This window comes from Heteronotia binoei, chromosome 15 (genome assembly GCF_032191835.1).
Source record: "Heteronotia binoei isolate CCM8104 ecotype False Entrance Well chromosome 15, APGP_CSIRO_Hbin_v1, whole genome shotgun sequence".
NCBI lineage: Eukaryota > Metazoa > Chordata > Lepidosauria > Squamata > Gekkonidae > Heteronotia > Heteronotia binoei.
Window position 1 is genome coordinate 15,168,510 of NC_083237.1, and position 16,561 is coordinate 15,185,070.

Below are 16,561 nucleotides of genomic sequence, written 5' to 3' on the forward strand. Positions count from 1 at the left end.
TTACCCATTCCTTCTTATCAGATGTTCCCTGTTGTTCAGATCAGGCCTTAACATAATAATGAAACATTTGGGGGCAAAGATACAACCCAGAAGGCCTGCGCTGGAGGCTAAGATGGAGAAGATCTCCACAGCCACCATGTATTTCCCCTTGGTGCTCAGATAGGTGGGAACAAAGGATATCCAAACACTGCAAAAGACCAAGAGACTGAAAGTGATAAATTTGGCTTCATTAAAACTGTTAGGTAATCTTCTAGCTAAGAAAGCCACCACAAAGCTAACAATGGCCAGGAAGCCCATGTAGCCCAGGACACAGTAAAACATGGGGACAGACCCTACATTGCACTGCAGTACAACTGCTTTAGCTTCCGAGTGCATGTCAACATCTGGAAATGGAGCGGAAGTGATCAGCCACACAAAGCAAAGGACTGCTTGGAAAAGGGAACAGGAAATCACAATTGAATTGCCCACTCTTCTCCCCACCCACCTTCTCAAACTGCTTCCTGGCTGAATGCTTAGGAAAGCCAAAACCACCATAATAGTTTTTGCCAGCACACAAGAAATGGCAACTGAGAAGACCATGCCAAAAATGGTTTGTTGGAGGAGACAGGACACCCGTTGCGGTTGACCAATGAAGAGCAGAGCACAAAGGAAGCAAAGGAGGAGGCAGATCAGGAGAGAATAGGTAAGGTTCCTGTTGTTGGCTTTGACAATGGGGGTGCTGTGGTGCTTTATAAAGATTGCTAGCACCAAAAGAGTGATGAAAGAAAAGAAAAGGACAAAAGTCACTAAAGTGATCCCCAGTGGTTCTTTGTAAGATAAGAAAGCAATGTCTTTGGGAATGCATTGATTTTTTCCTATGTTTGAATATTCATCTTCTCTGCAAGTGATGCACGCGTCCATGTCTGTAAAAGAGAAAGCGGCAAGAGGAAGACAACGTCAGTGTATCTTATAATTGTTCCCATATCTCCTTCAAGTGGATCTTTCTGTGGGAATTACATCCTCCACTTTTCATTCTACTTCCGATGCTTACCTGCAGGAACTTCTGGAGGCATGGCTGGGCAATTCCATGTGCAGGTAGATTTTTTTTATGTTTTACTTCTCTATTGAAGATATATCACTACTGTTGCAGATAATGTATTTGATTGTGGGACGTTTTAAAGTGACTTCAATTTCAGACTCCCTGATGTAGTTCCTTATAGAGGTATGTTAAGCTGAGAGAACACAACTGGCCTAAGGTCACACTATACCAGAGCTACAGTGAGGTTAATCTTATGGGAAACTATCAGTACAACAAATACTACTGGTGTGAGTCCTATTTCCTTAAGATTTAGCTTGGAGAAAATCCCTCTCACTAAATGACATTTCATAATCAATACTGTGTAGTTTTTGACACCGTAAGTGTATACTGTGAAGTTTTGACACCGTAAGTGTATACGAGGAGAAATGGGGGGGGGGGGTGATAGTGGTGTTGACCAATCATATATCAAAATGTCTAAACATTATGCACTTAAATAAGATAGGCAGATAGTGTGTGTGTGAGAGAGAGTGAATGAGAGAGAGAGAGAGAGACTCAAACCAGTTGAAATTGTTCTCCTCTCCCCCATTTTTTCCCAACAACAATTCTGTGAGGTAGGCATGGTTTGGAATGTTACTGGTCCACATTCATCCATTAAGCTTCAATTGCAGAGTCGGCATTCGTGTAGTGACTTGCAGGCTCTGAGTATCAGGTGCCAGAAGACAGGCAAAGCATTTTTCCAAGGTCAGAGGTCAAGCAAAGCAGTTTAAGATGAGGGGACCAAGCAAAGCAGTCTAAGATAAGAGGATGTCAGGCAGAGTAAAGTCAATTTCTTAACAACTATCATACATGCTGTATCCTTGCCTACAAGCCTACCTTGGCTGGTTATATAGCCCCATGCCTAAGGGTCAAGCTTACAACCAGTTGCTCAGAAGAAATCCTGCAACTGCTCATTTTTGCTAACAGCAAGCAGCTGGCGTGCAGCCTGGAGGCATGCACTTGCTGGTGTGCTGGAAATGGCCAACTGAGGTTCACCTCAGAGCTGGAGGAGGTCAGTGTCTCTGCACCAGGTGTTGACTGTGAATCCTGAGAAGCCTTCAGTTAATTTTCCTACTCATCAGATTCTGTGAATTCAAGGCTGGCTACACAGGGCTCCTCTTCTCCCGAGAAGTTCTCTACTTCTGAAAAGTCCTGTTAACACTAAGCCCTAGCAGACTTATGATACTATGGGCTTTTTCACACAGTCTATGTATTCCGGTATGGAAGCTGGTCAGTTACTGAACAATAATGGGTTTCTGCTGGCATTTCAGACAGACCCGATACAGTAACTGGCTGCTACCGGAATACTCTCACCTTTTCACACACTCCCGCGGCTGTCCCGGTAGTGAGGCGTGCCTGAGTCGTTACAAACAAAGAGCAGCTTCTTCCACTTTTCAACCCCTCCTTCCGGGTTTAAATCGCTATGGGGTGTTGTGTGAAATGTCCAGTATCTAACCCAGGAGCAGTTTTCACGCCCTTTTTCGCCCGCCGGCACGCGCGATCTCCGGCTTTTTGGGGGGGGGACGTCGGGCTAAGATCGCTATAGCGCTATTGCGACGTATCACAAAAGCATCACCATAGAGATGCCTGGGCTCCATTAAGATGCCAGATATCGCCACCGCTGAAACCTGGTAACTTATCTCAATAGAGCCTAGCCATCTCTATGGTGTTGCTGTTGTGATACGTCGCTATAGCGCTATAGCGATCTTAGCCCGACATTCCAAAAAAAATAATAATAAGCTGGAGATCGCGAGCCGGCAGGCAAAAACGGCTGGCGCTGGTGGAAGCGAGATAAGAGCGGAACAGTGTGAAATGGCTCGCTTCAATCACGGAACCCTACCGGAAAAAAAAAACATGTGTCTGAAAACGCCCATCCCTGTCTCGGATTACTGCAAGCGGCACAATACCGACTCCCTTCCGGTTTCCACTGGTAAGTGTGAAAAGGGCCTATGTCTCCCAAATCCTTCTCCAAAGCTCTAACAATGAATTACAGCAGCTTACATCTCAGCTCTGAAGGAGAAACCTTCCTAAGGATTGGGCTACAAATCTCTTACCCTTCAGACTGGATATCTTTCCTTCTGGACAAGGAACGCAGCCATAGCAGCAGAATTGTTCTCCCTCCTTCATTTCCTTCCTGTAACCTGGGTGGCAACTTGGAGTGCAGACAGAAATGGGCTGTGTCTAATGTATGAATGAGAAGGAAAAATAGAAATTTAGTCTGTAATGCAAAAAAAAGTGTTTCTTCAAATTGATTGAGACATTCACAACCAAGTTTTTTATGTATGGAAATGAAGAAGGATCCCATGAATTGTAATATCAGGAGAACAACAGGCCCCCTTTAAGAGGCAGGTAACCCTTTCTCAAAAGTTGACATGATCTTTTTTCTGTCTGCTCTAAATTAACCCACAGTTGCTATTCTATTACATGGTTTCAAGTCAGCTTTTATACTTAATATTTATCATTTAAGATCAAGAAACAGGAGCACCACAGTGCATTTTAGCATGGCATATTTTCATTAATGGATTAAATAAACCAGTATTACCTGGTTAAACCAGCTGTGCCATATAACGTGATCTTCATCAAGGGTAAGCATGTGGTCAGCAGGAGCTTCTGGATGAACCTCTCCAATTTTGACTTTAAAAACAGATTGATTTGGGAAAGCAAGCCAGTTGATAATATCATACCCTGTGGCTACCTCTCCACTAGGGTCAAATGAAATACTTTCTCCAGCACTGTTATTAAATGAAATGCTTTTCAAGAAGTGGTGAATCTAGATAGAAAAGGAAAAAACTGAGCTCACGTATTTTTTGGAAAAGAAAAGGCATGTTAATAATTACAAATCAATGTTTAACACCCCCCCCCCCCAGCATTTATGAAATAGCATGGCCTGATATTTTGGACATGAGGAAGAAGGTCTATTTCCTCTCTTTACCCTCTTTGCCAGCTTGCCTTTTAAACAGAAGTTTGCTCACACTAAAACTTCATTACAATGGCAGCACTATTATGCAGTAGTGACAGAGAGGGAGAGACCTCAAACTGACCTAAGATAATGGATCATTTCCAAAACTTGCACTTCCTAGAATAATCTGTACTTATCCTGCTTGTATAATCGGATATGTACTGTGTGGATAGTTCAAGATAACCTCCTCTCATTAGACCTCAGAAGCTAAGCCATGTTGGCAATGGTTAGTATTTATATGGGAGACTAACCAGAAAGTCAAGAGTCAGTAAGCAAAGATTGGAAATGGAAACCATCTCTGAACATCTCTTTCCTCGAGAATCCTGAAGGGTTGTCATATGTCAAGTGTGCCTTGATGGCACTTTCCAACACCACAGTGTTAAGGTTACAGGAATGTCTTTGAATCATTTTATTTTGATCGTTGAGCATGCTATTGTTACCCCCGAACACAAAATGCTATCTGTGCTCCTTATTCCTTATTCAATGTCAGTACATGTTGAATTTGGGTAGATTGATCTATGTACACTCATTGTCCCTATTCAGTCGTGCTTTTGAAGTAGTAGTTAGGGGAGGAGGCTATGGGTGTTCTCTATATCTCCACAGTCTGCAAGTATGTTTGTACACCCCTGGATTACCTAGTATATTGGAAAGAGGAAATGTGCAAGAAAGGCAGAACTTTTAAGCATATACCCAAAGTGCTGGAATACTAGGCCTTTAGCAGGGGATATTTTTAGCAATTAATTGGTTGCACCCCGAGAGAATTAAGTTAACCAGAAGAAAGGAGAAGGGCCTTGCAGATCTGGGATGGCTACGGAAGTACAAGGCTCCTGATTGGGCAAAAATGATTAAATACATTTCTTAGGGTAGAATGATTCAGATAAAAGAATCTGATACAACCACTTTTTCATTCACTCTTCTTATCACAACCTCTGTCCCACATGATTTTTATATACATCGATCCCATTTTCTCTTTTATTCTGCAATCATCAATCACTGCTCTCTAAAAATATCAAATCAACTGCATTGAAATACTCATAAGTGCCTATATCATTTGAGTATCATATTCCAAATGTGTATGTTATATCAACTGAATGTCTTGTTGTGCAACGCCAGGTCCATAAACAATAAGACCTCAGTCCTGCAGGATTTCTTTATCAGGCAGGATATGGACCTGGCTTGCGTGACGGAGACCTGGGTGCGGGACGGGGAGACAGTTGCTCTCTCCCAAGTGGCTCCGCCTGGGTTCTCTGTCCTTCACCAGGCTCGGACTAGCGAGCGGGGGGGAGGGGTGGCCTTTTTCATACGGGAGGATTGCTCCTTCAGGGTGCTTCTGCTGCCAAAGATCAAGGGCGTGGAGTGTGTGGGCCTGGTGTGGGATGTAGGGAGAGTTTGGCAATCTGGCTGGTGTACCATCTGCCTAAGGCACCGGCCAGTGCCTTACCGTCCCTGATGGAGGCTGTAGCAGGCTGGGCATTGGAGCATCCTCGAATTATAGTCCTTGGTGACTTCAATGTCCATGCCGAGGACATGGCTTCCACTCGGGCGACGGACCTAGTGCTTTCCATGGCAGCACTAGGACTCTCCCAATATATAACAGTGCCCACGCACCAGGCTGGGCACACACTAGACCTGATCTTAACGGCGGGAGTTGTAGTGGATCAGATTTCTGCAGAGGCAGTGCCATGGTCTGACCACCAAGCCTTGAAGGCTCGTGTGGACATACCGCCCCTTTCCCGTTTAGGCGGTGAGCAAGTTTTAGCTCACCCGCATAGCCAGATGGACCCTTTGCGGCTTCAAATGGCCATGCAGGATGACAGTGTGCGTGGGAAGTTCTTCGGTTTGAGTACTCTGATAAGTGCAGCTGTAGCTGCTGTGCTAAAAAGACAAATTCCAAAACAGCCGTTTAAACAGATATTTGGGGTAAAGGCGGTAGAGGCAGTTATAGGGAGTCCAAAGGTTCATACACAGATAATCAGTCCAGTCAAGGCAACAGCACAGAATCAGTATCCAGTAGAGTAGTCAACATACCAGTCCATACATCAATCCTTATCCAGTCTTTATCCAATCCTTCAGAGTAACAGTCTGAGTATAAGATATTGCTCCTCTCTCACACACCGTCCTTCTCTCCTCGTATCACCCACAGTGGCTGAGAGTTAGACCTCTGCTATTATAGTACAGCTAGCCAATCACAATCATTGATTAGTAAACTAGCTGCACATGCTACTCTCGTGACATGCATTATCCTGTATAGCTGGAGTTACATAACTATTACTCAGCATTTTGATCTCTTAAAGAACCCAATGCTGTCACAGGATCCCTGGCCCTCTGGTGACTCGCTGGATGAGCTAGTGGAGATTTGGAACAACCAACTCTCCACGTCCATTGACGAGATCGCTCCCCGATGTCCTCTTCATCCTCGTTCATGATCTGCTCCATGGTATACCATGGAGTTGCGATCAATGAAACAGCGATTAAGATGACTAGAGAGATGATGGCGACATACTCGTGACGAAGCTACGAGAACATCCTATAGGTCATTTATGCGGACCTATGAGATGGCAGTTCAGGCTGCAGAAAAGACCTATTTTGCATCCAGAATTGCATCTGCGACCTCACGCCCAGCACAATTGTTTAGTATAATTCGGTCACTAATAACTCTATCACAGGGTAAACAAAATATTAGAGAATTGGAAATAGGCAGTGAGGCTTTTGCGAGTTTTTTTGCAGATAAGGTCTCGTCGCTCCGACGCGACCTTCCCGCCATAGTTGATACAGCAAAAGAACTTGGGGCACCGAGCGTGTCTTCTGGTCCAATTTTAGATTCTTTCAGCCCACTCAGCCTGGAGGAAGTCGACAGGATCCTTTTGGCTGTATGCCCTATGACTTGTAGGTTGGATCTGTGCCCGTCCTGGCTTATACAAGCTAGCCAGACGTGGCTACGTGACCCACTACAAGGTATTGTCAACAGATCCCTGGTAGAAGGGATCTTTCCCACACCTCTTAAAAAGGCAGTGGTCCGTCCCCTCTTAAAAAAACCATCTGCAGATCCGGCTGTATTTGCAAATTATAGGCCGGTATCAAACCTTCCCTTTTTGGGTAAGGTTATAGAGCGGGCGGTGGCAACTCAGCTACAGGGATTCCTGGAGGACACTTCTGCACTGGATCCATTCCAGTCCGGCTTTTGACCAGGTCACGGGACAGAGACGGTTCTGGTCGCTCTCATAGATGACCTCATGCAACATCTGGATCGGGGAGGCTCAGCAGTGCTGTTGTTATTAGATCTGTCAGCTGCTTTTGATACGGTTGACCATCAGCTACTGACTAGCCACCTTGCCGATGTGGGGATTCAGATTATAGTGGTTGACCTCCTTTCTCCAAGATCGGGAACAAAGGGTGGTGATAGGGGCGGAAGCATCCCAGAGGCACTCTCTCAGTTGTGGGGTGCCACAGGGAGCAGTCCTATCCCCGATGCTATTTAATATCTATATGCGCCCCCTTGCCCAGATTGTCAGGAGGTATGGACTGGGTTGTCTTCAATATGCAGATGACACCCAGCTCTATCTATTGATGGGCAGCCAGTCCGAATGTACCCCGGAAAATTTAGACCTTGCCCTTCAAGCCGTGACTTCGTGGCTCAGGTTGAGCCAACTGAAATTGAATCCGACAAAGATGGCGGTTCTCTATCTGAGCCGGGGTGGTCCGGGAGAGGGGTTCATCTGCCGGCTCTTGACGGGGTGCCATTAATACCAGCCCCTAAAGTCAGGAGCTTGGGCATGCTCCTTGAGTCCTCCCTCACAATGGAGGCCAGGTAGCGGACGCAGTTAGATCCGCCTTTTTCCACCTTCAGTGGGCACGGCAGCTGGCCCCGTTCCTGGAGCACAACAACTTAGCAATGGTGATCCATGCTATGGTCAAGAATAGATCACTGTAACGCTCTCTACATGGGGCTACCCTGTTAATGAGACTCCCTCGATGGGAGCACATTCAACCGGTGCTGAAAGAGCTGCACTGGCTTCCTGTTGTGTTCCAAGTTCGTTTCAAGGTGTTGACCTTTAAAGCCCTTTATGGTCAGCGACCTGTCTATCTGTGGGACCGCCTTTCTCCGCATATTCCCCAGAGAGCACTGCATTCAGGGACGAAAAATCTATTGTCCATCCCTGGACCAAAAGAAGCCAGGTTACATACAACACGAGCCAGGGCCTTCTCGGAGGCAGCACCAGAACTCTGGAACGCTCTCCCGGAGGCCATAAGGGCCCTGAGGGATTTGTCTACATTCCGCAGGGCCTGTAAGACCGAATTGTTCCGACAGGCCTTTGACATTTAACTGAGAGAGAGCTGCCACTGGACATCATATAGAGCACCATGCAGAGTACCGATGGTCACCATCGAACTTTCAGAACCACTATACTGTATCAATACAGCACCATGAAATGTTTTAAATAATATCAATATGTAATTATGTTTTATATGTTTTATTGGATTTAATGGAAGTAATGTGATGTTGTGAGCTGCCCTGAGTCCACTTGCGGAGAGGACAGGATATAAGCCTAACATAATAAATACATAAATAAAATAATTGTTGATAACCTACATTGGACGTTATAGTGTACTGGGGAGGAAATGATGTACGTGACTGAAGCATGCAGAATTGTGTCATTTTTAACTGAATGGATTGGCAAAGCAGTGAAGAATGAATTTACAAATTATTTCTGAAGAGATAGCATACTGTACCCATTGCATCTTCTTTCACTCCCTATGCATGTGGTTGCATTTGTGTCTAAGATATCTACCTGCCATGATGGTTGACTGAACAAGTTACATTTCTTTCTCTCCATTATTCTTCTGTGTCCATTACAGAATGAATACAGGGCATGCAAAGCATGTGCAATAGCATAGACAGCATTGTAGATACTGTAGCTTGGGCCTGTCATTCTCATATCAAAAACATCAGCAGGAAGGCTCTCCAGTTTCTCCTCTCCACTGCAGTATTTACCAAACTCCTCCATCAGTGGTGAATCTGAAAAAAGGCAGAGGAATGCCTGTTCCCAGAAATCTTGGATAAAGCCATCTCCTTCAGTCCAAAGAGGCTTTCTGCTCTGAAGAAATTGCTGAAACTCTGGTGGTTGATTGGTGTGAATTGTGAAGGATATAGTACCGTGAAGGCTCTGTATTTGCCATTTTCTCTGGTAATAAAAGGATACAAAATCCAACTGAATCGTTCCAATAAATACTTTCCCTGTAAGCTCTGCTGTTGTGTATTCTGTTTCTGACAATTGTACTAACCATCGAAGATATGAGACAGAATGACTATCTCCATGTACAACAACTGCATTGGCTTTACTCTCCATCACAGCTTCAAATTTCTCCAATCCATATTGCATCATTGAAAAATAATAATCTACAGTTGAAGCCTGTATGATTTTTATTATGAAGGCCGCACAGATGCGGTTCTGATAAAACAGAGGAAGCAGGGCTTGCTGAAACCTTTCTCCACGCTCATCATCCACAGCAATGACCCCAATCCACGTCCACCTGAAATGCAGAATTAAGAGGAGAACCCCCTTGTATTGCTTGGCTTCACTTGGTACCATCTGATAGACAGAAACACCTGATAATTTTTCATTTATTACTGAAGCAGAGCCATAGGTAAGCTAAAGGAAATGAACATTGGGAGGGAAATGCAGGGAATGAAGACAAAAATCATTTCAGAATACCTCACCCTTTCGGAAAGAATCCAACATAAGCTGCAGAGAAGTGCACACTTTTCAGTTGTATTACTAGTAAAAAGCCCAAAGACAGATCTATACTGCACTTTCTGGCTGTTTATGGAGATGATAAAAATTATTTCTTTGCATTGTGAAAGGCTTGAGATACATCTGGTAGATGGGTACAACTTATGAATTGAGCTTCATTACTATGAAATGTTGTATTCTAATAAAGTTTGTATTGTCATAAATGTAGTTAGCCTGTAGCAGCAAACTATAGCAGGAGTGTACTGACAACTTAAAAATGATCCCAGCTACCCATCTAGATGAATTAAAGTTATTTTATTGGAATGGTAAGGCCCTACTTCGGAATTTAAGACATGTGTCTGTTTAGAACCAGTGAGTCATTCTTTAAGTACTCTATTCTTCTCTTAAATTTACTTTAAAAATATTCTGTGAAATATTTTATATGGAGGATAATTTCATCATAAAAACGTAAAGGTAGTCCCCTGTGCAAGCACCAGTCATTTTTTATTCTGGGGTGAGGTTGCTTTCAGAACATTTTCACGGCAGACTTTTTAGAGGGTGGTTTGCCATTGCCTTCCCCAGTCATCTATGCTTCCCACAACCAGCAAACTGGGTACTCATTTTACCAACCTTGGAACGGTGGAAGGCTGAGTCAACCTGGAGCTGACTACCTGAACCAGCTTTCGCTGGGATCGAACTCAGGTCGTGAGCAGAGGGCTCCAGCTGCAGAACTGCAGCTTTACCACTCTGCGCCATGGGGTTCTTATCATTTCATCGTATAAGTCTACAAAATGTGTTATGGAAGTTCATATTCTGCATACCCAGCCTACCTGTGGAATATTGTAGATAGCTAACACAGTTGCTATGTAGTGGGAAGTTTCAGGTTCAAGTCCTCCAATGACTGCTATAGGATTGTTCTTGCTGTCACACTTGTAGTTAGGGAGAAATCTGTTCTTGGTTGAGACAAGTTCTACTGTGGCACGATAGGTCTTCCTTGCATTGAAGTAGCTGTTCCAGATATGCAAGCCCAAGGTGACATTGGGTAAGATATGGAGATTTTTATTGATTTCCTTCACAGCAAATGCCATGGCCAAGACATGTTGATAATGATTAGTCAGCACGCTATAACAAGAATAATTGAGCAGCTAAGCAAAACATAATTCAGAGATTATTTTTCATATTTCAGGTGATTCTCTAATATTTTAATATTCATCAAGAGAGTCAGAGCTCTGAGACTCTGTAATGTGATTAAGCATCTATATCCCGCTATCAAGGGTTTCTGGCCTATCCAATGAGTCATCTAGAAGTGTGAGGATGTGTATATCTAGATTCAAACACTATATCCAATCTTCTCAAAGTCCATTATCATCCTCATCCACATAGTGGCTCTCTTTTGATAACTAATACATTTTCTATTAAAAGAATCTCAGTAATATTAATTAGTATTTTCTTCATTAAGTTTACAGTGAATAATAGTCAATGTCCCTTTCTTCCCTAAAAGAGCATGGAATGGATTTAGGGTGGCTGGCAAATTAAGAGAAATATCCAAATTAATCTCTACATTCCTAGAATTCAACCCAGAATGAACAAATAGTCAGCTATTATTTTGACATACACAGATAATGTTTATAAGATTAAAAAAAAGCCTTCTTTACAAGGGCATATTAAATGCTGTATAGTTGAGTGGCTTGCTGAAATCCATAATTTCTGAAATGACTTCGATAAGAGAAGCAATTCCCCCAATGAAGAGATCTCCTTGTTGATGATATTTGTGAAGACTTGAGAGGGGTTCACTGATGGTGCATATAGCATCTTGGACTTTAGACGTTGTTGGATCCAACAGCACTAGAACCAATACCATGAGTAATATCATTGTGCAATTGGTTCATATCAATCAAGATTTCTGTCTTCTCATGTGAATATTGAAATAACTCAAATATGGAACAACATATTACAGATGAGATTGAAAGAATCCTATCTGTTCCTAGCCCTTCCACCAACTTGCAATGTGAAATGTTTTATTTCTAGTATAATCTGCCAGCCTTTCCCCCAGTGACCATTTAAGTACCACAGGGATTCTGTGAAGAAGTATTGAATAATTAAAGAGGAGTTTTTTCTGTAGAATTGCTGAGAAAAATAAACATGTTTGTATAAAGTTTTCTCTTCACTAGGGAACTCGGCACAAGTAGTCTCCTCAGAATCCAACTGGAATGGAATTCTGGGGATTTTTATTTCTTATGGTCTGCATGTATGCCAAGGAAGATGAATTTATTTCATGATCATGGTTAAAGAATATGTGTATTTGCCTAGCAATCATATTCATTGTGATTGAATTTTGTTCAGGATTGGATCATTTCTGTCTGGGCGTTTCCTGTTTCATATAGTAGTTTGAATTGGCCTACCTGTCAATGCCTGGTTCAGTGATGTCTCACAATGTTTTGCATTCTAGATTCAGCAATATTCTTTCCACAAAGTGCATAGTCCCCCCCCCCTCCAGTTGTTACCCTTTAATTGCCTGTTTTCATACAAGCATTCCTTACAAGCATCTGGACCGAGGCGGCTTGGCGGTATTGCTGTTGCTAGACCTATCGGCGGTGTTCGATATGGTCGATCATCAGCTGCTGACACGCCGCCTCGCCGCCGTAGGAATCCGGGGGCTTGCCTTACAGTGGCTTTCCTCCTTCCTTGAAGGTCGGGGATTAAGGGTGGCAATTGTGGGAGAGGTGTCCCAGAGGCGCCTACTTAATTGTGGGGTGCCCCAAGGGGCAGTTCTCTCCCCAATGCTGCTTAAAATCTTCATGCGCCCCCTTGCCCAGATTGCCCGAGGGTATGGGCTGGGTTGTCACCAGTGTGCTGATGACACCCAGCTCTATCTATTGATGGGTGGCCGGACTGGAGACGTCCCTGAAAACCTGGACTGAGCGTTGCAACCCGTGGCAGGGTGGATCAAGTCGAGTGGGCTGAAGTTGAATCCAGCGAACACAGAGGTCCTTTGCATGGGCCACTGTGGACCAGGGGAGGAGATCTCCCTACCAGCCTTTGACCGTGCGTCGCTGATGCCAGTGCGCAGGGTCAAAAGCTTGGGAGTGCTTCTGGAGCCTTCCTTGACAATGGAGGCAGAGATAGCTGCTACTGCCAAAGCCGCCTTTTTCCATCTGAGGAGGACAAAGCAGTTGGCCCCTTTCCTGGAACACGGCAACCTAGCAACAGTGATCCATGCAACGGTCACCACGAGGTTGGACTACTGTAATGCCCTCTACATGGGGCTGCCCCTGTACCGAACTCGGAAACTGCAGCTGGTGCAGAATGCGGCGGCCAGGCTGCTAGTGGGACTACCTCGGTGGGAGCACCTGCAGCCTAGGTTGCGGGAGCTGCACTGGCTGCCAATTGTGTTCTGAGTTCATTACAAGGTGCTGGTTATTACCTTTAAAGCCCTTTATGGCCGAGGACCTGTCTACCTTAGGGACCGCCTCTCTCCATATATTCCCCAGAAAGCACTGAGATCTAGCTCCCAAAATCTTTTAAAAATCCCTGGACCTAGGGAGGCCAAATTGAAAACAACCCGAAAGCAGGCCTTCTCAGTAATGGCTCCTCACTGGTGGAACCAATTACCAGTGGAGTTTCGAGCCCTGCGGGACTATAATCTGTTACACTGGGCCTGCAAAACCATCCTCTTTCAAATGGCCTTCAAGACTGAATCCTGAAATAACACCCAGCCATCCGATATACATCTGATATGTTTTAATCATTATAGCACCTTAATTGTAGTGGTTTTAATTAATTAACTAATTTATTTATTTAATGTATTTTAATGTGTTTTATTGTATAATGTATTGCTGTAATCATGGCACTTTCCATGTCTGTGAGCCACCCTGAGCCTGCGTTGGCGGGGAGGGCGGGATATAAATAAAAATTATTATTATTATTATTATTATTATTATTATTATTATTATTATTATTATTATTATTATTATTATTATTATTATTATTATTATTATTATTATTATTATTATTATTTTGAAAGAGATATTGGTGTCAGGCAGATACCATAACATATAGTTATGAGATAAAGACACCCTAGCTACCCATTCTTGACAAGGAGACAGTACTGACTCTCTGATTTGACAGATTATCGTGTTATCTCTGGGCAAAAGTTCATGCCAGAAATATTTCATCAATACAGGACGAGATGGTGTTTGCCACATCTTGTACATTTGTAATTGACATTCTCAAGACTAAAAAAAAAAAAAAACAGGGACTCCTCTGCAAAATAGACTACACTCCCCTGATGTAGCCAATCCTCCAGGAGCTTACAGGTCTCTTCTCCCTCTTTTGTGGCAAACAGTGTTTTTTTGTTTGAGAGTTTGAACTCCCTGCAGGGGTTGGGGGGGGGGTGTTGCTGTGGCTCAGTCAACCATACTTTGCTTCCATTATTAGTCATTTGGGGTGGTGGCCATATTGGGTCCCCTTTCTTCCTCAAGGGAAGGCAGCCATTTTATAAAGGAAGGAGGCCATTTTGTGGGTCTGCCGTAGGTGGCTTTAACTGCTCTTAGGTTGGCATTATTATTGTTCTGGGGCGGCTATCCAGTGGGTGCTATGAAGATGTCGGGTAAGAAGGGGTCTGGTAGGTCCGAGGGGAATCAGCCTGCGCCAAAGGCCCCTATGGCCCCTGCTAAGAGGCCTCTGCCCCCGCTGTCATCTTCTGATAAGGAGGGTGATTAGGTAGTTAATGCTAACATAATGCAAAGGTTGTGGGCATTGGAAGAGGCATCAGGTATGCCTCCTGCTGAAGGGGTAGGAGTGGAAAGGGCTTCTAAAAGGGTGCTTCAAGCGAATGTGTTAACCAGGTTGTCTATTCTTGAGGGCAGTTCTGGTGCATTCATCACTGGTAGTGTCATGGGTCTCGGTGATCCAGATGCGGGATCAGTGCCATTATCAAGAGCTGCTGGAATGGGGTCATCGCTGGTGCCTGCTGGATCCATTGGTAAGTGTGGTGACATTCTGCAGGCATATGCTGGGTTGGCTTGGCCTTGGGGGCCTTGGGGTCAGGCTTTGCCTGCTGGGCAGGGCATCCCTGCTGTGGGTTCAGGGTTTGCTTCCCCCTCAGGTGTGGGCTCGTTGTCAAATTGGGCTTGGCCTACTGGACAGTGGGGCCTTTGTGGAGCTTCGTTGGGTGCGGGGCAGCAGGGTATTTATGGGGGTTTGGGGCACCCCTTCTCCTTATGGGGCGGTTCCTTTTATCGCCTTACCTTTTGGGGATGTACCTTTGCCCTTGGGGGACAATTTGTTGCCTGCAACAAAGGACAAAATCTTAAAGGGTGAGTACGTGGATATTTTCTCCTTCGTTTTCCGGAAATTGGAGAAGGATAAGTAGGATTTAGATGAGAAAGAAAAAGAAAAGTTTAAGAAGCGCAAAGTGGAGTGGACTTGGGCTAATTGGCTGCGGGTTTTTTTTATTTACACTGGGGTGATTGCATGGACTCAGCCTTGGAGGGCAGCTGCCCTTATCCAATACATGGACATAATTTAGAAGGGGTACACGAAGTTTAGCGGGCCTGCCTGGATGCAGTATGACGAGGCGTTTAGGATGAGGGCTGCTTTGCACCCTTCTCTTCAGAGGGACCGCATTCACCAGAAGCTGTGGCTGCAGGTCATGTCTCCGATGTAGCCAAATTTAGGTGACTGCTCCAACAGTGGTCATTTGGTGGCCAGGTCAGCTGCAACCTCCTCAGCTTTGGCAGCTTCTTCCTGCAGTTCTGCGGGGCAGGCGGTTTGCTTTGTTGGGTGTTCGGTTCTCAGGGAGTGTGTAGCAGAAAGGTCTGTCGATTTAAGTACGAATGCCCCATGTGTGGTGGCTCTCACTCCTTCAATAACTGCCCAAAAGTCTGGGTATGTAAGAATCAAAAAAAGCCAGGAGTTGGGGGAGGAAACTATCAGGCTAGAAAAGAGGCCCAGTCTGATAAAGGTGGGTCCTCTTGAGCACTGGCTGTCCAGATTCCGCGAAGGGCTGACCATGTTTACCCGCTAAAAAGTTTTAAGTTTGGTTTTAGGATCCCTTTTCAGGGGCCCTGGGTTCCATTTATGTCTGGGAATCTTAGTTCTGATAAGGGTTTAGAGCAGGCAGTCAAGGATAAGATTGCCAAGGAGTTGGCTGAGGGCAGGGTTTTGGACCCATTTCCCAGTCCCCCTGTGCCTAACCTTAGGGTTTCCTCCTTGGGTGTGGTGCCTAAAAAGACACCTGGGGAATTTCGTTGGATTCATCATCATCCTTCCCCAAAGGGAAGTCTGTTAATGATGGGATTCTCGAGCATTTATACTGTGTTAGGTATACCAGCTTCAATCAGGCCATAGCCGTGGTTCGATGCTGCGGGGACGGTGCAGAGTTGGCAAAATGTGATATTAAATCTGCATTTCACCTTTTACCAGTGCATCCTGCTGATTTTGAGTTCTTGGGATTTTCTTTTGAGGGTCAATTTTATATGGACAGAGCATTGCCAATGGGCTGCTCTGTATCGTGTTCGGCTTTGGAGTGTTTCAGCACATTCTTGGAATGGGCTGTTCACGAGAAAGTGGGTTTGCAGGATGTCATTCATGATTTGGATGATTACCTTTTTTGTGGGTCCCGTGGGGACTAGGCGTTGTGCTCAGCTGCTGTCTGGCTTTATGGAGCTGGCCACAGAACTTGAGGTTCCTTTGGCTCAGGAGAAAATGGAGGGCCCAGCCCAAAAACTGATCTTTTTGGGGATCGAGCTTGATACCCTAGCGTAGCTGTCCAGGATACCTTTCCAAAAAAATAGTAGATTTAAGGAACAGGAT

General features: G+C 44.6%; 1 protein-coding gene across 1 annotated transcript; it reads right to left on the reverse strand.

Moving 5' to 3' along the window:
• Window positions 1–15,400, reverse strand: LOC132583133 (vomeronasal type-2 receptor 26-like). Its single transcript, XM_060254805.1, has 5 exons — window positions 15,378–15,400; window positions 14,995–15,036; window positions 10,576–10,867; window positions 3,109–3,235; window positions 1–902 (listed from the first exon to the last, which is right to left on the reverse strand). The coding sequence occupies exons 1-5, from the start codon at window positions 15,398–15,400 to the stop codon at window positions 1–3; spliced, it is 1,386 nt and encodes a 461-aa protein (XP_060110788.1).
• Between the last annotated feature and the right edge of the window lie 1,161 nt (window positions 15,401–16,561).

Excerpts from the sequence above, each read along its gene's own strand:
- LOC132583133 (XM_060254805.1), bottom strand. The coding sequence starts at position 15,400 with ATGACCTGCAGCCACAGCTTCTG. Across the intron at positions 15,037-15,377 it reads ACCTGCAGCCACAGCTTCTG|GCAACAAATTGTCCCCCAAG; the intron begins GTGAATGCGGTC and ends CCTTTGTTGCAG. Across the intron at positions 10,868-14,994 it reads CAAAGGTACATCCCCAAAAG|CGTGCTGACTAATCATTATC; the intron begins GTAAGGCGATAA and ends TTCTTGTTATAG.